The sequence below is a fragment of the Pristiophorus japonicus genome, chromosome 1, assembly GCF_044704955.1.
Source record: "Pristiophorus japonicus isolate sPriJap1 chromosome 1, sPriJap1.hap1, whole genome shotgun sequence".
Lineage (NCBI taxonomy): Eukaryota > Metazoa > Chordata > Chondrichthyes > Pristiophoridae > Pristiophorus > Pristiophorus japonicus.
In genome coordinates, this window is record NC_091977.1 from 219,873,312 (window position 1) to 219,895,127 (window position 21,816).

At 42.7% G+C, this 21,816-nt stretch overlaps 1 protein-coding gene across 5 annotated transcripts in view; it reads right to left on the minus strand.

The window, feature by feature from the left end:
• The window catches only part of cntln (centlein, centrosomal protein), a 559,253-nt gene that overhangs the window by 458,115 nt on the left and 79,322 nt on the right, over positions 1 to 21,816 (minus strand). For 3 of the 5 annotated variants that reach the window (XM_070886555.1, XM_070886546.1, XM_070886527.1), the window contains exons 4-6: positions 21,631 to 21,715; positions 5,195 to 5,329; positions 4,221 to 4,391 (exon numbers count right to left, since the gene is read on the minus strand). In XM_070886555.1, coding sequence (XP_070742656.1) covers positions 4,221 to 4,391; positions 5,195 to 5,329; positions 21,631 to 21,715 — 391 coding nt within the window. The remainder of the gene's footprint in view (positions 1 to 4,220; positions 4,392 to 5,194; positions 5,330 to 21,630; positions 21,716 to 21,816) is intronic. The other 2 variants (XM_070886537.1, XM_070886564.1) reach the window with 2 other exon arrangements.

Consider the following 21,816-nt stretch of genomic DNA (forward strand, 5'->3'; position numbering starts at 1 on the left):
CGAGAGCGAGAGACTGGCCGAGAGCGAGAGCGAGAGCGAGAGACTGGCCGAGAGCGAGAGCGAGAGCGAGAGACTGGCCGAGAGCGAGAGCGAGAGCGAGAGACTGGCCGAGAGCGAGAGCGAGAGCGAGAGACTGGCCGAGAGCGAGAGCGAGAGCGAGAGACTGGCCGAGAGCGAGAGCGAGAGCGAGAGACTGGCCGAGAGCGAGAGCGAGAGCGAGAGACTGGCCGAGAGCGAGAGCGAGAGCGAGAGACTGGCCGAGAGCGAGAGCGAGAGCGAGAGACTGGCCGAGAGCGAGAGCGAGAGCGAGAGACTGGCCGAGAGCGAGAGCGAGAGCGAGAGACTGGCCGAGAGCGAGAGCGAGAGCGAGAGACTGGCCGAGAGCGAGAGCGAGAGACTGGCCGAGAGCGAGAGCGAGAGACTGGCCGAGAGCGAGAGCGAGAGACTGGCCGAGAGCGAGAGCGAGAGACTGGCCGAGAGCGAGAGCGAGAGACTGGCCGAGAGCGAGAGCGAGAGACTGGCCGAGAGCGAGAGCGAGAGACTGGCCGAGAGCGAGAGCGAGAGACTGGCCGAGAGCGAGAGCGAGAGACTGGCCGAGAGCGAGAGCGAGAGACTGGCCGAGAGCGAGAGCGAGAGACTGGCCGAGAGCGAGAGCGAGAGACTGGCCGAGAGCGAGAGCGAGAGACTGGCCGAGAGCGAGAGCGAGAGACTGGCCGAGAGCGAGAGCGAGAGACTGGCCGAGAGCGAGAGCGAGAGACTGGCCGAGAGCGAGAGCGAGAGACTGGCAGAGAGCGAGAGCGAGAGACTGGCAGAGAGCGAGAGCGAGAGACTGGCAGAGAGCGAGAGCGAGAGACTGGCAGAGAGCGAGAGCGAGAGCGAGAGACTGGCAGAGAGCGAGAGCGAGAGACTGGCAGAGAGCGAGAGCGAGAGACTGGCAGAGAGCGAGAGCGAGAGACTGGCAGAGAGCGAGAGCGAGAGACTGGCAGAGAGCTAGAGCAAGAGCGAGAGACTGGCAGAGAGCGAGACACTGGCAGAGAGCGAGAGACGGGGGGGGGGGGGGGGTGATTTGGGGAGCACGCTGTCGGAGGGCTCCCGGTGCTGCAGTCAGTGAGTAGAAACTTAATTTTTTATTTATTGATTGATTTTTTTAATTGATTTTTTTATCATTTATTATTGATGATGGCTCCATTTGTAAAAGTGAAGTGTTTAATGTTTGTTCACCACCCCCCGCCCCCCCCCCCATCTCTCGTTCCCTACACCTGATTTATAAGTGTAGGCAAGGTTTTTCTGAGTGTACAAAAATCTAAACTTACTCCATTCTAAGTTAGTTTGGAGTAAGTTTTCGCTGCCTAAACTTGCAAAACAGGTGTAAGTGGCTGGACACGCCCCCTTTTGAAAAAAAATCTGTTCTAAAATGAAACTATTCTAACTCACTAGAACTGGAGCAAACTAAATGCCAAGAATTGCAATTTTTAAGATACTCCATTCTAAACTAGTTGCTCAAAAAAAATAGGAGCAACTCAGGCCAAAACTTGAGCCCAAGGTTTCTCCTACATTTCTTTTAACTCTTGTGGATTTTCTCCTTGTAGGGAATATCTGAGTGGGAGATGGGCAGGATTAGACCTTCCAAATATTAACAATTCTATGAAATAAAATGACAGAAATAGTAAGCGCATCAGACAAGTAAGAAAAAAGACATGACGCTCTAAAAGACCTTTGCAAAGTCTGATCTCCATCGAACTATATTGGAACAAGGGGAATAGAGTAAGCATGTGTGCCATATCCTTGGCCAACATAGTTCAAATTGTACAAATGTTAGATTTTATAATCTATTTGTTATTCCCTCCCCCCACGTGTCGAATAGTTCAGCTGTCGTGACAGAAACATTGTTAGAAATTAAGGGTAGATTTTCAATTTACCACTAGCTATAAAACTGGTGCTGCAGATCAGCCACCTCTTCTAGAAACCAGCCAATGTTCATATAAACCGGGTGGCATCTATAGTGGGCAGCGTCTACGACCAGTTTTACACCCAGGTGGAAAGTTGAAAATGTATCCCATATTCTCCAAGTTAAAAAGTGAACAGTAACAAAAACACCGAAAAGAAAACAAACCACTTGAAGACCAAAGGGAAAACAAGATCAAGCGGGTAATTACGAGTCATCAGCAAAAACGGAAAAGCTATGGAATTGTACTGCTCAATTTTTGATAAAATAAATGGTGGTAAAAGTATAAATATTATAAAATAATTAGTGCTTTCCTACCACCAATTTTGAAGAATGGCTGCCTTGCTACCCTATCAGAAAAAAGTTAGGAAACAAAAAAAGAAAATACAAGAATATATTCAGGGAAATCATAAAAGGGGGCAAAAGTAAAAATAAAATGAAATTAGAAGATACATGAGAAACCGTAAGATAAAAGTCCACATTATTTCTAACAGGAGTGAGACTTTGTACTTGCTCCTCAACTTATACAAAGTAGAACTTTTGTGCCATTATTATTGAACAATTAAGCTAAATTCAATATGCAGCTGAAAATAAATTGTGGGGATGATGAAAACATATGAATGTACTTTCTTTAAAAAAATAACTAAATATCGTGATGCAAGCAATTGTTTACACTTGACAACTGGTCATTAATTTCATTATTTTAAATTGGAATCTCCCTCTTTTGCCTTTCTCCCAAAGGACAGGCAGACAGGCAAGCAATGGCCTCTGCCAATACTATAAGCACAGGCATTAGGAAAAGCACATAGGCCTGGTGAACACCAACTTTCCTGCTCTGTTGTTGGGCTAGCACTTGCCGTCCAATAACCCAGTAATGATTGGCAACTTGCTCTGGTAAATCAAGCATCATCCAAGGGTAAAATATTTTTTTTTTTTTTTTTTTAAATGTTTACATTCTTGTCCACTACTATCGTCACATTTCAATCATGTCTTAGCCATAAATATCAACTACAAAGGTTTGACCTAAAGGAAACAAACAGGGAATGGAGCAGCAAAACTGTCTGAAATACAGAAATACAAATTAGGAAAATGCAAGATTTGAGACAAATTAAAAAACTTTTTTTTTTTGCACACCCCAGAATGTGAACATCCAATTCACTGTGATGTTAAAGGAACATAGGCAGGCCCATTCAGCCCCTCAATCATGTTCTGCCATTCAAGTACTTCATGGCTGCATCTTATCTCCATTTAACTGCCTTGGTTCTTTGTCCCTTAATACCTATTCTAACATCAATCCCAGTTTTGAAATTTTCAATTGATCCCCAGCCTCAACAGCTTTTTGGGGGATGAGCATTCCAGATTTCCACTACCCTTTGCATGAAGAAGTGCTTCCTGACATCACCCCTGAATGGCCTTAATTTTAAGGTTGTGCCCCCTTGTTCTGGATTCCCCGACCAGAGGAAAATGTTTCTGTCCATCTCCCCAATCAACTCCTCTAATCTTCTTAAACAACCTTCTATATTCAAGGGAATACAAGCCGAGTCTATGCAACCCGTCCTCATAATTTAACCCTTTTAGCTCTGGTATCATTCTGGTAATCTGCACTGCACCACATCCAAGGCCAATATAGCCTTCCTGAGGTGCAGTGCCCAGAACTGAACGCAGCGCTCTAAATGAGGTCTAACCAGAGCATTATATATCTGCAGCATAACTTCCACCCCTTTGTATTCCACCCACCTTGGTCATCCTGCCCAGACTGCATTTCAGGAGGAAGAAATAATGCAACACCAGGCTTCATCTCCTCACAACACCACAGTATATTATTTAGTGTGCTTTGTAAAGAAATGAGTCTGAGTAAACTACAGAAAGTTGGCAGCTTTTAAACATTAGATCTAATACAGTTTTGTGCATGTGAATTGTGGAGTTCAATCATATGGTAAGTCAAGAGGAAAAGTTACTGTGCTACAGATTTCAGAAGCTGGGAAAGATCTCCATTGCCTTAAAAGTAATAATATTGTACAAAGATGAAATGATAATGGGATCATGTTATATTAACAATGAGACATGTGTGATTTCTAATATAATATTTTCAGTTGGTTTTCCACTTTGCAGTATTAATTTTTTAAAAGCTATGGGTTTTAAGTGAATGAATTTAAATGAACATGAGGCCCATGGGGTACATTCCACTATGTGACTTGTTATTAAAGAAAATTCCATGAAGTCAATGCAGATGAAAGCATCTTGTGAAATCCTACCCAAGAGCCCCTTCTCGTACCTTTACTTTGGAGTCAATGTCAGACTTCGCTTCCTTCCACTGGGCTGCTTGCTTCTTCAGGTCATTTACCAGGTCAGAGCAGCGTGCGCTTAATCCCTGCTTTTCTTCCTCCAGATTTTTCAGAAGCAGGCTGGTTTTCTCCTCGTCCTTCAGAGCACGTTCCTTAGCGTCCTGTGCAAGTGCACCAAACAGGTCAAATAACAAATGCGGGAATTAACAAGTAAACATTTTTTTCGAGCTTTGTACACACAGCAGCCCTAGATAGTTGACATATAAAGTCACCTGTTGGCACTTTTGGTCTCCTTTCATGCAGGTAGAAGGATCATATTTTACTTGAATGACAGCTTTGATGAGAACACATTTACAAGAGTCCATTAATTGATCAAACTGCCTTTGATGCTGTCCCCAGCTATTCTTGAGACCCACAAAGACACAATCTTTCAGGCACTGGCCTTATCAATTAATAATGTAAGTCCCATCAGAATCTAATTAGGAGAAGCCACATCTTCACACTCCTACTTCATTGCTCCATTTCCATCATTAACTATTTATCAAGAAAGTTATAAGGGTAAGATTCTTAGCTTTTAAGATGCTTTCTCAGAGTTTTGCACACAGCATAAAACCACAAGGCTTTAAAGTGCCTCAATGCCTAAGGCACTTTCCTTTTAAGCATGTCATTTAGAATGTCACAAAGCAGCTACAACTTCAATGACTGGGACAAAACAAAGATTTTGCCAAATCTATAATAGGAACTGTTCTCAAATATTTTCAAATACAAATTGAAGAAGAATAAATTCTACTGAAAACTTTTGAGCAATGACCAAAATCATTCTACTGTGATGTGGACAACTCTTGTTAAAACAGACAGCAAACTGACAGTGAAAACATGGTTGCATAGTGCAATGTTAATTGCAAGAGCAAAAAAAACTCTCAAAACTTGAAACTGGTTGGTTTTGATGCACAAGCCAATGTACCTTATAATCATGGCTTTTACTCTTGAGTTTTTCCTTCAAATCAGTTACTTCCGTCTGCACTAAAGTAATGTTTTCATCGACACCAATTTTCCGCTGAATTAAGTTATTTATTTCCTTCTGTTGGCATATAACCTGCTGTTTGAGGACATTAAAAAGAACATGGGAGCATTTCAAAATGAGATCAGACTTCACTAATGACAGTCATAATATTACTCAAAATTAATAATTAAAGAACAAGCTTTTTCAAATCAGATTTGCCCTTGGTAATAGTTAGTGGGTCTGTGACACGATGTGCTGCTGACACCTTCAAATGTAAATTGATACAGCACAGAACTGAACTTTGTATGGCTTGCATGAAAAAAAGTATTCAAAAGTGATACTCTCACCTACAACATGGGAATTATCCTTATTCTGCTATTGAAAAGCTACACATGACTGTTTTGATGAATTCTTGACACTGGAGGAATTAAATGGTATACAAAATGTGTTGTATTATAAGTAAATTCGTGCAACGATTTAAGTGCATCTGAGACATCCAAAAGTACTAAATTATGTCACCATGTTTTACTAATGATCAGTTAATTACATCTGCATTTGATCTGTATGCATCAATGTGTCCTCTTACAGTCTATAAAAGGACATTTTAAAATAGCTTACGACCAGAAAGAACACTTATTGTTCTTCCATATGGGATTTTGCTATATTTGTTTTACCAATGAGACCCGAATACAGATTTTAAAACACAGAATTTATTTTCAAATGACTGAAGTCCATACAAACATTTAGGACTTGGATACAGGATAAATCTACACATTTTGTTGTGTTTTTTGTCTCGAGCTTGCACAATGTTAACCAATTGTTGAATAACATGCTCATGATATATAGCATTTTATCATGTCTCTCAGAAATGACACAAAGCATTTCACTTTCAATGAACTTTGCAGTGCAATAACTCACCATATAGGCAAATACAAAACCAACAGATCTATTTTTTCCCACATGGAATAATATCACATTTAATACTGAAAAAAATGTTGTTTTTTTAAAATACAAAAACATGTGGAATAAAAGGTGGCCTGATTATCATGGAGCTTATCCAGTGTTTTGTTAAGCTACACTGAAGATTCAATCCCTGATTTCCCTCAGATATCTGACCCTACTCAGGAAGGAACATCACCATTGTAATTAGCATTGGCAGCCCTGGGTCAAAGGATCAAAAAACAGACTGTGTTCCAGATCTTGGACACAACCCAGCAACCTCTCTGCTGGGAGTACGGACGACAGGCGAGGACAAGATTGGGGTTGACTGTACCCAATGGAGAAACATGGTTGCCCATGGTCAATGATCACACATGAATCATGGCCACTTGAACGGGAAGAACTATCACCAATGGAACTGGAACCGAACAAAGAGCCAATGCTTTCAGTAAGGCAGGGAGAAAACTGGCAGAAAATATTTAAGAAACTAATTTAATTTTTTTTCCATTTAATTTTAATGAGGAAAATTATAAATGTGAAAGATGTTTTTACGATCCCATGACTATGTGAAACAGTTTTTTTCTTCTCTACGACAGTATTTGACCCCATATTATAAATCCACTTAATAAAAATCATAATAGTTGCAACCTCCAAAACTCTATCCTAATTAGTCAGAATGCTAGTTTAAAGGGCATCAGCTTAATGAAAACCTTAAAACAATTTAATTCCATAAGTAGCATTGGAACACGTTACTGTATCAATTGTGCACAAGGTCAGCATCGCAAAAACTATATACAATTGTTCTGGTTTTTCTCCTATCCTAAACAAATAAAAGGTTGCCCAACAGTTTCCACATATCCTAAACGTGATATAATTTGGAGATTTAGGACTAACTATAAATATGAAATACAAATTGTGGCTTTACCAATAAATGCTGATAAAAAGGATGAATTTACTTCCATCCTACTTCTGACAATTCCTTCCTAATCTATCAAATGCAATACAAAGATAAAGGTTGTCAACTTATTTGTTGTTAAGGCCACATAATGAACATTTTTTTTTAAAAAGAGCAAATCTCCCTCTTTATATTGCATTTCCTCTTTATTCTTGCTTCACCTTGAACCACACACTATCTCCAACCACAAGCTTATTCTGACAATCTGCTCCCAGACCCCTGACACTGCTGCAGTGCAACCAGACACCAGGGGCTGCCTAAAAGCAGTCTCAGGTGATTCTGCCTCTAATTTTCCACTCAAAGCTTCCCCAGGATTGTAAATCACCATTCTCAGAAGGGATCATGAACAGAAATCCATGTCCTACCACTTCATGTTCTGCTCAGGCATTGCATCACTGCACCACCTCTAACATTTATTTTAAATGCATCAAGTTCCATTGAGTCACAAAGCTAGAATCAAAACTGGTTGTATGAAGAAGTATCAAAATATAACATGGAGCCGAGTTCATGCTAATTATAAGGAGTAAGACTAGCTGGAAAGTAGCTACTGTCCATAAAACAAAAATTGATTCCAAATGCAACAGCTCCGCAGGTCGGGCTATAAAAAAGCTGCAGCGGCGGGCCTGGGACATCGTGGCCCCCCCGACCTGTGAGAGAACAGCTCCGCAGGTCAGGCTATAAAAAGAGCTGGAGCGGCGTATCACTCCAACCTCCAGCATGAACTGCTCCAAGTATGCGATGATTTTGAGATTGGCGACTGGGTGACGTCATCAAAACCCTGGTCGCCGTCCGTTTTGGCACGTGGGCAGGAACATCGTCAGGACCCAGGTACAGAGGAGTGAGAAGGTCGAGGCGGATGAGTGGGGAGTGTTTCTGGCGAGATGCAGTGAATGTTTATGGCGGAGGAACGGCGAGGGATCGTGGCGTTGGTGCGACAGATGAGGGTACAGGGCCCAGAAGAGCAAAGGGCCCAGGGGTAGCACGGGCCAGCCCACACTGCGATGTGTGCGCGCACTAGGTCCGTGCAGCAGAGCAGGTCTCCAGTCGTCCTGGTTAACCCTTGCCACTGGATAAAGGTCATGTGGTGGCTGATGTGCAACAATCACCAAACGTTAAAAAAAATTTGCGCACAGGCATCTTCCACCCCCTCAATGGGAGTTCAGGACTGGAACATCGGGTCCTTCATTGAAACATCTGTGAACTCGTGGGAGCAAGTCATCCTCGTTCGAGGGACCGCCTATGATGATGATATAGCACAAAGGCTATTAAATAAAAATTGTGCTGATGGGATGTTCAACTATTTATATGAAAAAAGCAAAATGTTAACCGATTAGAAGAGTCAAATGTCACTATTGTTTGAAAGATATTGAAAATGTTAATTTACCTAGCAACATGATTTGGAGTGGCCTGGTTATGCAACAAATGAATTTTTCCCCCTTTTGCCTTTAGACTTATAAAACTGATGTGCCTTCAAATTTGCTGTATAGGTTCTCCTTTTACAAAGATTCTTATGACCTGCGTGTGGTGCAATTTTGAAATGTACAAGTCAACCAAAAGGTCCAATCTGATTGTGATCAATATGCCATTCAATTTACAGCATTCTATGATATATATATTGATGTAATTTATTCGTCTTTCTTTTACTCAAATGAAGAATGGAATAAATTACATTAAAATATATATCATTCAATTCAGAAGGGGTTAACGGCATTGCATGCATTTCAAACAATGATTTTCATTTCACTTTGATCTGTTAAGTAACTTGGAAAACACAGTTGTATTTTTGAGATTTTGAAAACACCTGTAAAATACAGGTATTTAAAGGAACTGCTTAGGGATATAATTAATTGCCATGGGGTGCAGGAATTACTTAAAAGGTTTTTGAAAATGCTGGTTTTATCCCTATTTGGATTAGATTTTATACGGTAATCTAGTGGGAGTTTAATACCGATCGAGAATGTGAGTGGAAAATTTTGAAATGCAGATAATGAGGTAGACAAGTAATATTTTATAAACCCAGTAGGGTTTTCCTGGTTGATGAGGATTAAAAAGTTAAGAGGTGCAGGAAAAAAGCTCAGTTTGGAATTTAGTGTGCACATCATCACAAAGCTAATTAAATAAAAATTCTTCGATGAAATAACAGGAGTCATGTCAGAATAAAAGTGGCATCCTGCAATTTCAAATCTATAAATTGGACTTTCGACATAAATCAAATTTTGATTAAAAATTGAATCAGAAAAATAAGACAAGAGCAAACAATTTGACTTGAGCAGGTATTTAAGCCAATGTATTGCCATGGTCTAACTTTGCATAGATACATTCCACAGCACTTCATTCAGCAAAGCACATAAAACATATCCAAATAACATTTTTTTTTAAATGAACAAAGCTTACAAAATGCTCTGTAAAATCAATGCAATGTGACCACCATACTGCCCAAATTATCAAAAACAAGGACAGAGGGCTGGACATATGTTGCCACACACAGATTAAAAGGTTGAAAGATAGCTGTTGAAAACAAAAACCTTGGGAAGTACCGCAATTTCAAGCACTAAAGCACCATTTTAATAAGTGGTAAGATGCGATTTCTATCCCATGAGCTCCCAATGACTTGGATGAAGGGACCGAGTGTAATGTAGCCAAGTTTGCAGGTGAGAAAGCAAATTGTAAGGACACAAAAAATCTGCAAAAGGGTAGAGACAGGCTAAGTGAGTGGGCAAAAAGTTGGCAGATGGAATCATCATCATCATCATAGGCAGTCCCTCGGAATCTTGCTTTCACTCTAAACATAAGTTCTTAGGTGACTGTACAGTCCAATACGAGAACCCACAGTCCCTGTCACAGGTGGGACAGATAGTCGTTGAGGGAAAGGGAGGGTGGGACTGGTTTGCCGCACGCACTTTCCGCTGCCTGCACTTGATTTCTGCATGCTCTCGGCGATGAGACTCGAGGTGCTCAGCGCCCTCCTGGATGCACTTCTTCCACTTAGAGTGGTCTTTGGCCAGGGACTCCAAGGTGTCGGTGGGGATGTGGCACTTTATCAGGGAGGCTTTGAGAGTATCTTTGAAACATTTCCTCTGCCCACATTTGGCTCATTTGCCGTGAAGGAGCTCCGCGTCGAGCGCTTGCTTTGGGAGTCTCATGTCAGGCATGCGAAGAATGTGGCCTGCCCAGCGGAGCTGATCGAGTGTGGTCAGTGCTTCAATGCTGGGGATGTTGTCCTGGTCGAGGACGTTAACGTTGGTGCGTCTGTCCTCCCAGGGGATTTGCAGGATCTTGCGGAGACATCGTTGGTGGTATTTCTCCAGCGACTTGAGGTTTCTACTGTACATGGTCCATGACTCTCAGCCATACAGGAAGGCAGGTATTACTACAGCCCTGTAGACCATGATCTTGGTGGCAGATTTGAGAGCCTGGTCTTCAAACACTTTTCCTCAGTCGGCCAAAAGCTGCACTGGTATATAATGTGTGAAAATGTGAGGTTATCCAGAAAGAACAGGAAAGCAAATTATTTTTTTTAAATGGAGAAAAATTGCAACATGCTGCACAACAGAGGGACCTGGGTGTCCTTGTGCATGAAACACAAAAAGTTAGTATGCAGGTACAGCAAGTAATCAGGAAGGCAAATAGAATGTTGGCTTTTATTGCAAGGGGGATGGAGTATAAAAGCAGAAAAGTCCTGTTACAACTGCACAGGGTATTGGTGAGGCCACACCGAGAGTACTGCGCACAGTTTTGGTCTCTGTACTTAAGAAAGGATATACTTGCATTGGAGGCATTTCAGAGAAGGTTCACTAGGTTGATTCCGGAGATGAGACGGTTGTGCTTATACTCATTGGAGTTCAAAAGAATGAGAGGTGATCTTATCAAAACATATAAGATAATGAGGGGGCTCAACAAGGTGAATGCAGTGAGGACGTTTCCACTCACAGGGGAAACTAGAACGAGGGGGTATAGTTTCAGAATAAGGGGCCACCCATTTAAAACTGAGATGAGGAGGAAGTTCTTCTCTCAGAGGGTTGTAAATCTGTGGAATTCTCTGCCCCAGAGAGCTGTGTAGGCTGGGTTATTGAATATAGTTAAGGCGGAGATAGACAGATTTTTGAGTGATAAGGGAATAAAGGGGTATCGGGAGCGGGCAGGAAAGTGGAGCTGAATCCATGATCAGATCAGTCATAGAAACATAGACACGTAGGAAATAGGTGCAGGAGTAGGCCATTCGGCCCTTCGAGCCTGCACCACCATTCAATATGATCATGGCTGATCATGCAACTTTAGTACCCCATTCCTGCTTTCTCTCCATATCCCTTGAACCATAAGGGCTACATCTAACTCCCTTTTGAATCTATCGAACGAACTGGCCTCAACAACTTTCTGTGGTACAGCATTCCACAGGTTTACAATTCTCTGAGTGAAGAAGTTTCTCCTCATCTCGGTTCGAAATGGCTTACTCTTTATCCTTAGACTGTGACACCTGGTTCTAGACATCCCCAACATTGGGAACATTCTTCCTGCATCTAACCTGTCCAATCCAGTCAGAAATTTACATGTTTCTATGAGGTCCCCTCTCATTCTTCTAAATTCCAGTGAATATAAGCCCGGTCGATCCAGTCTTTCTTCATATGTAAGTTCTGTCATCCCGGGAATCAGTCTGGTGAACCTTCGCTGCACTCCCTCAATAGCAAGAATGTCCTTCCTCAGATTCGGAGACCAAAACTGTACACAATATTCAAGGTGTGGCCTCAACAAGGCCCTGTACAACTGCAATAAGACCTCCCGACTCCGACACTCAAATCCTCTCGCTATGAAGGCCAACATGCCATTTGCCTTCATCACCGCCTGCTGTACCTGCATGCCAACTTTCAATGACTGATGTACCATGACAGCCAGGTCTCGTTGCATCTCCTCTTTTCCAAATCTGTCACCATTCAGATAATATTCTGCCTTCCTGTTTTTGCCACCAAAGTGGATAACCTCACATTTATCCACATTATACTGCATCTGCCATTCATTTGCCCACTCACCTAACCTGTCCAAGTCACCCTGCAACCACTTAGCTTCCTCCTCACAGCTCACACTGCCACCCAGCTTAGTGTCATCTGCAAACTTGGAGATATTACATTCAATCCCTTCGTCCAAATCATGAATGTATATTGTAAATAGCTGGGGTCCCAGCACTGAACCCTGTGGTATCCCACTAGTCACTGCCTGCCATTCTGAAAAGGACCCGTTTATTCATACTCTTGGCTTCCTGTCTGCCAACCAGTTCTCTATCCCCGTCAATACATTACCCCCAATACCATGTGGTTTAATTTTTCCAACTAATCTCTTGTGCAGGACTTTGTCAAAAGCCTTTTGAAAGTCCAAATACACCACATCCACTGGTTCTCCCTTGTCCACTCTACTAGTTACATCCTCAAAAAATTCTAGAATATTTGTCAAGCATGATTTCCCTTTCATTAATCCATGCTGACTTGGATCGATCCTGTCACTGCTTTCCAAATATGCTGCCATTACATCTTTAATAATTGATTCCAACATCTTCCCCACTACCGATGTCAAACTGGTCTATAATACCCTGTTTTCTCTCTCTCTCCTTTTTTAAAAAGTAGGGTTACATGAGTTACCCTCCAATCTACAGGAACTGCTCCAGGGTCAATAGAATGTTGGAAAATGACCACCAGTCCATCCACTATTTCTAGGGCCACTTCCTTAAGTACTCTGGGATGCACACTATCGGGCCCTGGGGATTTATCGACCTTCAATCCCATCCATTTCCCAAACACAATTTCCTGATTAATAATGATTTTCTTAGTTCCTCCTTCTTGCTAGACCCTCGGTCCCCTAGCATTTCCGGAAAGTTGTTTGTGTCTTCCTTAGTGAAGATAGAACCAAAGTATTTGTTCAATTGGTCTGCCATTTTTTTGTTCCCCATTATAAATTCACCTGATTCTGAATGCAAAGGACCTACATTTGTCTTCACTAATCTTTTTCGCTTCACATATCTATGCAAGCTTTTGCAGTCAGTGTTTATGTTCCCTGCAAGCTTACTCTCATACTCTATTTTCCCCCTCCTAATTAAACCCTTTGTCCTCCTCTGCTGAATTCTAAATTTCTCCCAGTCCTCAGGTTTGCTGCTTTTTCTGGCCAATTTATATGACTCTTTCTTGGATTTAACACTATCCCTAATTTCCCTTGTTAGCCACGGTTGAGCCACCTTCCCCATTTAATTTTTACACCAGACAGGGATGTACAATTGTTGAAGTTCATCCATGTGAACTTTAAATGTCGGCCATTGCCGATCCACCGTCAACCCTTGAAGTATCATTCGCCAGTCTATCCTAGTCAATTCACGTCGCATACCATTGAAGTTACCTTTCTTTAAGTTCAGGACCCTAGTCTCTGAATTAACTGCGTCACTCTCCATCTTAATGAAGAATTCTATGGTCACTCTTCCCCAAGGGGCCTCGCACAACAAGATTACTAATTAATCCTCTCTCATTACACAACACCCAGTCTAGGATGGCCAGCTCTCTAGTTGGTTCCTCGACATATTGGATTTCCTGGAGTGTATACATCCCTTAAACACTCCAGGAAATCCTCCTCCACCGCATTGCTGCCAGTTTGGTTAGCCAAATCTATATGTAGATTAAAGTCACCCATGATCACTGCTGTACCTTTATTGCATGCATCCCTAATTTCCTGTTTGATGCCATCCCCACCCTCACTGCTACTGTTTGGTGGCCTGTACACAACTCACACGAGCATTTTCTGCCCTTTGGTGTTCTGCAGCTCTACTCAGATTCCACATCATCCAAGCTAATGTCCTTCCTTACTATTGCGTTAATGTCCTCTTTAACCAGCAACGCTACCTCACCTCCTTTTCCTTTGTCTATTCTTCCAGAATATTGAATACCCCTGGATGTTGAGTTCCCAGCCTTGGTCACCCTGGAGCCATGTCTCCGTAATCCCAATTACATCATATCTATTAACAGCTACCTGCGCAGTTCATTCATCTACCTTATTACGAATGCTCCTTGCATTGAGACACCGAGCCTTCAGGCTTGTTTTTTTTTAAAAACACTCTTTGCCCTTTTAGAATTATGTTGCAATGTGGCCCTTTTTGATTTTTGCCTTTGATTTCTCTGCCCTCCACTTTTCCTTATCTCCTTTCTACCTTTTGCTTCTGCCCCCATTTTACTTCCCTCTGTATCCTTGCATAGATTCCCATCCCCCTGCCATATTAGTTTAAGCCCTCCGCAACAGCACTAGCAAACATTCCCTCTAGGACATCGATCCTGCCGAGGTGCAGACCGTCTGGTTTGTATTGGTCACACCTCCCCCAAAACCGGTTCCAATGTCCCAGGAATTTGAATCCCCCCCTCTTGCACCAATGTACAACAATTGTACATTCCTGTCTGGCATAGAAATAAAAAAGGGAAGGTGGCTCAACCGTGGCTATCAAGGGAAATCAGGGATAGTATTAAAGCCAAGGAAGTGGCATACAAATTGGCCAGAAATAGCAGCGAACCTGGGGACTGAGAGAAATTTAGAACTCAGCAGAGGAGGACAAAGGGTTTGATTAGGGCAGGGAAAATGGAGTATGAGAAGAAGCTTGCAGGGAACATTAAGACGGATTGCAAAAGTTTCTATAGATATGTAAAGAGAAAAAGGTTAGTAAAGACAAATGTAGGTCCCCTGCAGTCAGAATCAGGGGAAGTCATAACGGGGAACAAAGAAATGGCGGACCAATTGAACAAGTACTTTGGTTCGGTATTCACGAAGGAGGACACGAACAACCTTCCGGTTATAAAAGGGGTCGGGGGGTCTAGTAAGGAGGAGGAACTGAGGGAAATCCTTATTAGCCGGGAAATTGTGTTGGGGAAATTGATGGGATTGAAGGCCGATAAATCCCCAGGGCCTGATGGACTGCATCCCAGAGTACTTAAGGAGGTGGCCTTGGAAATAGTGGATGCGTTGACAGTCATTTTCCAACATTCCATTGACTCTGGATCAGTTCCTATGGAGTGGAGGGTAGCCAATGTAACCCCACTTTTTAAAAAAGGAGGGAGAGAGAAAACAGGGAATTATAGACCGGTCAGCCTGACATCGGTAGTGGGTAAAATGATGGAATCAATTATTAAGGATGTCATAGCAGTGCATTTGGAAAGAGGTGACATGATAGGTCCAAGTCAGCATGGATTTGTGAAAGGGAAATCATGCTTGACAAATCTTCTGGAATTTTTTGAGGATGTTTCCAGTAGAGTGGATAAGGGAGAACCAGTTGATGTGGTATATTTGGACTTTCAGAAGGCGTTCGACAAGGTCCCACACAAGAGATTGATGTGCAAAGTTAGAGCACATGGGATTGGGGGTAGTGTACTGACATGGATTGAGAACTGGTTGTCAGACAGGAAGCAAAGAGTAGGAGTAAATGGGTACTTTTCAGAATGGCAGGCAGTGACTAGTGGGGTACCGCAAGGTTCTGTGCTGGGGCCCCAGCTGTTTACACTGTACATTAATGATTTAGATGAGGGGATTAAATGTAGTATCTCCAAATTTGCGGATGACACTAAGTTGGGTGGCAGTGTGAGCTGCGAGGAGGATGCTGTGAGGCTGCAGAGCGACTTGGATAGGTTAGGTGAGTGGGCAAATGCATGGCAGATGAAGTATAATGTGGATAAATGTGAGGTTATCCACTTTGGTGGTAAAAACAGAGAGACAGACTATTATCTGAATGGTGACAGATTAGGAAAAGGGGAGGTGCAAAGAGACCTGGGTGTCATGGTACATCAGTCATTGAAGGTTGGCATGCAGGTGCAGCAGGCGGTTAAGAAAGCAAATGGCATGTTGGCCTTCATAGCGAGGGGATTTGAGTACAGGGGCAGGGAGGTGTTGCTACAGTTGTACAGGGCATTGGTGAGGCCACACCTGGAGTATTGTGTACAGTTTTGGTCTCCTAACCTGAGGAAGGACATTCTTGCTATTGAGGGAGTGCAGCGAAGGTTCACCAGACTGATTCCCGGGATGGCGGGACTGACCTATCAAGAAAGACTGGATCAACTGGGCTTGTATTCACTGGAGTTCAGAAGAATGAGAGGGGACCTCATAGAAACATATAAAATTCTGACGGGGTTAGACAGGTTAGATGCAGGAAGAATGTTCCCAATGTTGGGGAAGTCCAGAACCAGGGGTCACAGTCTAAGGATAAGGGGTAAGCCATTTAGGACCGAGATGCGGAGGAACTTCTTCACCCAGAGAGTGGTGAACCTGTGGAATTCTCTACCACAGAAAGTTGTTGAGGCCAATTCACTAAATATATTCAAAAAGGAGTTAGATGAGGTCCTTACTGCTAGGGGGATCAAGGGGTATGGCGAGAAAGCAGGAATGGGGTACTGAAGTTGAATGTTCAGCCATGAACTCATTGAATGGCGGTGCAGGCTAGAAGGGCCGAATGGCCTACTCCTGCACCTATTTTCTATGTTTCTATGTTTCTATTGCTCAAGCCACGTATTCATCTTAACTATCCTGCTATTCCGACACTGACGAGCACGTGGTACTGGTAGTAATCCTGAGATTACTACCTTTGAGGTCCTACATTTTAGTTTAACTCCGAGCTCCCTAAATTCAGCTTGTAGGACCTCATCCCGTTTTTTTACCGATATAGTTGGTACCTATATGCACCATGACAACTGGCTGCTCACCTTCCCCCTCCAGAATGCCCTGAAGCCACTCCGAGACATCTTTGGCCCTTGCACCAGGGAGGCAACATACCTTCCTGGAGTCTCGATTGCGGCCGCAGAAACATCTATCTATTCCCCTTACAATAGAATCCCCTACCACTATAGCTCTCCCACTCTTTTTCCTGCCCTCCTGTGCAGCAGAGCCACCCATGGTGCCACGAACTTGGCTGCTGCTGTCTTCCCCTGATGAGTCAGCTCCCCCAACAGTACCCAAAACGCTGTATCGGTTTCAGAGGGGGATGACCGCAGGGGACCCCTGCACTACCTTCCTGATGGCCACCCATTCCCTATCTGCCTGTGTAACCTTTTCCTGCGGTGTGACCAACTCACTAAATGTGCTATTAACGACATCCTCAGCATCACCGATGCTGCAGAGTGAATCCATGCGCGGCTCCAGTGCTGCAATGCGGTCCGTCAGGAGCTGCAGCTGGATACACTTCCTGCACACATCGTAGTCAGGGACGCTTCTTGGGGACACTGGAAGCATCCCTGATTTCCCACATAGCAAAGGAGGAGCATGACACGGGTCTGGGGTCTCCTGCCATGGCTTAACCCTTAAATTAATTTAATTGGCAACAATGCGAAAGGTTTCTTACTGATAGGAAAAACAAAGAAACCTATCAACCAGCCAATCACTTATCCTCTTGGCTGTGGCGTCACACTTCGATTTCTTTTTACTTATTTCTTTTACTTTTGACTCCGCTGTCACCGCTTCCCTCTCAAGTCCACCCACTCCCACTGCTGCTCCCAACTAGCTCAGTCTGGGCCACGAGCCTAGGGCTTTATTGAAGCGCTCCTCTGCCGCCACTTCCCTCACAGGTCCACCCGCTCCCGTTCCCGACTAGCCATGATCTTATTAAATAGCAGAGCACACTCGAGGGGCCAAATGGCCTACTCCTGCTCCTATTTCTTATATTCTTGTGTTCAATCTCAGACACACTCAAGGGATGCTGAGCAAACACAAGGGATTTTTCCCACAGGGAAAAAGGAAACATGGAGAGGGAGTCAGCTGTTCAGCCTTATATGCCTCCTAAGTAGGCACTTATTTCGTAACTTAGCATGTAATATACATCGTTAGATTCATTTAGAGTTTCCGCTTCGAGTACAATCGGCAATCGAGGCGCAAATTGTGCTCGAAATTGTGCTTGTTTTCCGAAGTGAAGTTAGGGTTTAAGTTTCCGTTCAAACGAATTTGCACAAATCACAAACATCAAATCTTCCATGAACCAGCGCAATCAGGCAGAGTTTTCGAATGTAATTGTTTATTTTTTTCCTCCTTACATTAAGAAATATTCTTTGACGTATTTAAGAATGGTAGCCTGATGCAGTTTTATTAAATCTGCTGAAAATGAGTTTATCGTAAAAAATAAGTTTTTTTAATAAGAATATTTAGTCCACCACCTGTGAGTAACCTGATTTTTAAAATTAAAAATGATTTTTTTTTAAAATTATACAGAACCAGTTATTAGTTTCAACGGTGTACAGTCATAAGTTTTAGTAAATTAAATATTATTTTAAAACTTAAAAACATATCTATTAATGCCTTTGAGGCTAAAATCCAGCTTAATTTTAAGAGCCTCTTCGAAGGGCCACAATCAGGTGCAATTGGCAGAAATCCGCCATATTCATTAATTTGATCTGGGCGCGATTACTTTTGTAAAACCGGCATAAAAAAATCACGGAAACTCTATTTGCTGGACGTAACTTACGCTTGAAGTTCCTTAATGTTTTGCACTGGTTTGGCCGATTTCAGGTAAATTACGTTGGTAAAACCAGCACAACCGAGCGGAAACTCTCTCCCATTATTTAAACTTTAATAGTTTTTAATTTTTTTATATATATATATATTTATATAAAACATAAAAATGTAAGAGTTTTAGCTGCAACCCCTGTTGTGAGAATCTTGTTAGATGGAAAGTTCCTACATGATTTTGCATCCAGCACAAACACACTTGCATGAAGAGCATCCAGCTGAATTAATTCAAGCTCAAAGTTACTGAGATTGAGGAACAGTGGGACACTAACACATACAGGACTTTTTAGAACACACAATTCAAGAGGTAGTCACCTGAGACAGTGATAGAGGATAAGGATTGGAAGCAAGTGATCATCCATCAAGGTTGGAAGGAAGGAGAGGAGTTTCCTGAAGGTTGATTGTGGGCGGGGAGTGGCCAAGAACAAGTCATGGCACTATGGAAATAGTGGTTGCCCAAGGGACTAGAGATGGGAGAAAGACAAAGGGAGTTAAGTTTGGGAATGCTGTGTGGTGGTAGATGTAATGAAGAAAGGAGTAGACAGTCACTTTAACCTTAAAGATGAATTCCAAAGATTATGTTGTCACCCTGGCACCTGGATAAGGAACATAAGAACATAAGAAATCGGAGCAGGAATATGCCATAGGGCCCCTCGAGCCTGCTCCGCCATTTAATATGATCATGGCTGATGCGATCATGGACTCAGGTCCACTTCCCTACTCGCTCCCCATAACCCCTTATCGGTTAAGAAATGGTCTATCTCTGTCATAAATGTATTCAACAACCCAGCTTCCACAGCTCTCCGAGGCAACGAATTCCACAGATTTACAACCCTGAGAAGAAATAATTCCTCCTCATCTCAGTTTTAAATAGGTGGTCCCCTTATTCTAAGATTATGCCCCCTCGTTCTCGTCTCCCCCATCAGTGAAAACATCCTCTCTGCATCCACCTTGTCAAGCCCCCTCATAATCTTATACGTTTCGATAAGATCACCTCTCATTCTTCTGAATTCCAATGAGTAGAGGCCCAACCTACTCAACCTTTCCTCATAAGTCAGCCTCCTCATCTCCGGAATCAACCGAGTGAACCTTCTCTGAGCTGCCTCCAAAGCAAGTATATCCTTTCGTAAATATGGAAACCAAAACTGTATGCAGTATTCTAGGTGTGGCCTCACCAATACCCTGTATAACTGTAGTAAGACTTCCCCGCTTTTATACTCCATCCCCTTTGCAATAAAGGCCAAGATTCCATTGGCCTTCCTGATCACTTGCTGTACCTGCATACTCATCTTTTGTGTTTCATGCACCAGGACCCCCAGGTCCCGCTGTACTGCAGCAATTTGCAATTTTTCTCCATTTAAATAATAACTTGCTCTTCGATTTTTTTTCTGCCAAAGTGCATAACCTCACACTTTCCAACATTGTACTCCATCTGCCAAATTTTTGGCCACTCACTTAGCATGTCTATGTTCTTTTGCAGGTTTTTTTTGTGTCTTCCTCACACATGACTTTTCCTCCCGTCTTTGTATCATCAGCAAACTTGGCTACGTTACACTCGGTCCCTTCCTCCAAGTCGTTAATATAGATTGTAAATAGTTGGGGTCCCAGCACTGATCCCTCCGGCATCCCACTAGTTACTGATTGCCAACCAGAGAATGAAGCATTTATCCCGACTCTGTTTTCTGTTAGTTAGCCAATCCTCTATCCATGTTAATATATTACCCCCAACCCCATGAGCCTTTATCTTGCGCAATAACCTTTTATGTGGCACCTTGTCAAATGCCTTCTGGAAGTCCAAATAAGCTACATCCACTGGTTCTTCCTTTATCCACCCCGTTCGTTACATCCTCAAAGAATTCCAGCAAATTTGTCAAACATGACTTCCCCTTCATAAGTCCATGCTGACTCTGCCTGACTGAATCGTGCTTTTCCAAATGTCCTAAAAGACTCATATGAAATCTCTTGAAGAGCCAAGGAGGTCAATTCAAAATCGTGATTTACATCTGAGCCATTGCGGTAGAAAACGAGTTCTGGCCTCTGCCTTATAGGACATAAATTAAGACACAGGATATCAAAAAGGTAGTAATCTCAGGAGTACTACCAGTACCATGCAGCTGGCCAACATGGAAACATCTAGATTAGAGAATGCAACAAGTGGCTAGAGATATGTGCAGAAGAGAAGGGGAGAATTCTGGGCCGTTGAGATCAGTTCTAGGGCAAGAGTGAGCTGTACCAATGGAAAGCCTACAACCATGCAGAACTGGGTCCAACATCCTCACGCAGAAGTTAACTTGTGCTGTTCGAGGGTTTAAACTAATATGGTGGGGGGGGAAGGGAAAGTAAAAGAATGAAGTTGGCAGCTTGGTAGGGAAAGTAAGCATGAGGATTTTAAGGGCTGAAAGGTTACGCAGGGCATAAAAAGTAAAAAATCAGGAAATGGAAGGGGGGGGGGGTGGGGGAGGCATTGGCAGGAAAACCAAGGGAATCCAAATTAAAATACATGGATATTCGTGCACAGAATATAGAAAACAAATGAGAGAACTAGAATCATTGACTAAAACAGAAAATCATGACAAAATTATCAGTAACTGAAATGTGGCTGCAGTTTATTCAGGATTTGTAAATACATATTCTTGGGTACAAAACTTTCAAGAGAAATTAGAAGGGACAAGAGGGAGCAAAGTGCTGCAGTGATGATTAAAGAGAGCGGTAGACCTTGCAAATTCGGCTGCACAGTGCACATGTTTCGAGGCCGCGAGAAGCTGGCACAGATGCTATGTGGATGCAACTTCAAGCAGCAGCTCATCCTGCAGGTATCAAGGCAGACAGCTCAAAGGCTTAGGCATTTCAAATTGAAATACTCAAGAAAATCAACTCCATATACCCCAAAACAAAAATGTTAGATACTCATTAATGGAATATCAGTAAGTTCCTTTGAAGTCCAGATATGTAACCAGTGGTCATTTGCAGTACTTAAGACAAGAAACATCCACTTAATTGCTCTAACCTGCTCAAGTTCTTGTATTTTGTCATCTTTAACTTGGAGAATCTCTAAAACTTTCCTGTCCTTGGCTTCGGCTTTCTGTTTTTCCCTTGAGGTAGGAGAAAAGTCAGTCATTAGTCATAATGCAACGGAACTAATCACCTGAATATTAGATCTTCCATTGATGAATCCCTTTTTTGGTGATTAAAA